Below are 388 nucleotides of genomic sequence, written 5' to 3'. Positions count from 1 at the left end.
AATACATTCTATTATTAATCCCTCATGACATTTAAAATTGAATTTCTTTTTTTTTTTTTTTTAAAGCTAATACCCTTGCTGGACCCGTTTTGTCCCACGTCTCAAGAATGCCTGACCTATTAATCTCAAATGACATAATCACCCAGTACATTTAATGACATATTGGTTCTAGGTTCTAGTTTTACACATACCTGCAAACCTAATTTTGACCAGATCCAGAGGATGCAGCACTAGCGTGGACACCACCCCGCCACTGAGCCCTGCTATTAAATTCTCGATCTTCACATGGCTGAAGAGTCTCTGCAGGCTGCCGGTGAGGGTCAGGGGCACAGGAGAGCCCGGGCTGGGACTGGGGCTCATGACTGCTCCCTTACTGCAGGTCAACACA

The 388-nt window shown here is 44.6% G+C and overlaps 1 protein-coding gene across 1 annotated transcript in view; it reads right to left on the bottom strand.

Moving 5' to 3' along the window:
- LOC107577858 (mitochondrial folate transporter/carrier-like) overlaps positions 1–388 on the bottom strand; it is a 9718-nt gene that overhangs the window by 9097 nt on the left and 233 nt on the right. Inside the window, exon 2 of the mRNA XM_016263888.1 lies at positions 192–373. Within this exon, the coding sequence (XP_016119374.1) occupies positions 192–360 (169 nt within the window). The 5' untranslated portion in view covers positions 361–373. The remainder of the gene's footprint in view (positions 1–191; positions 374–388) is intronic.

This window comes from Sinocyclocheilus grahami, unplaced genomic scaffold (assembly GCF_001515645.1).
Source record: "Sinocyclocheilus grahami isolate Dianchi unplaced genomic scaffold, SAMN03320097.WGS_v1.1 scaffold7502.1, whole genome shotgun sequence".
Classification (NCBI taxonomy): domain Eukaryota; kingdom Metazoa; phylum Chordata; class Actinopteri; order Cypriniformes; family Cyprinidae; genus Sinocyclocheilus; species Sinocyclocheilus grahami.
The sequence above is the reverse complement of the archived record's forward strand: the minus strand, read 5'-3'. Positions and strand labels throughout refer to the sequence as shown.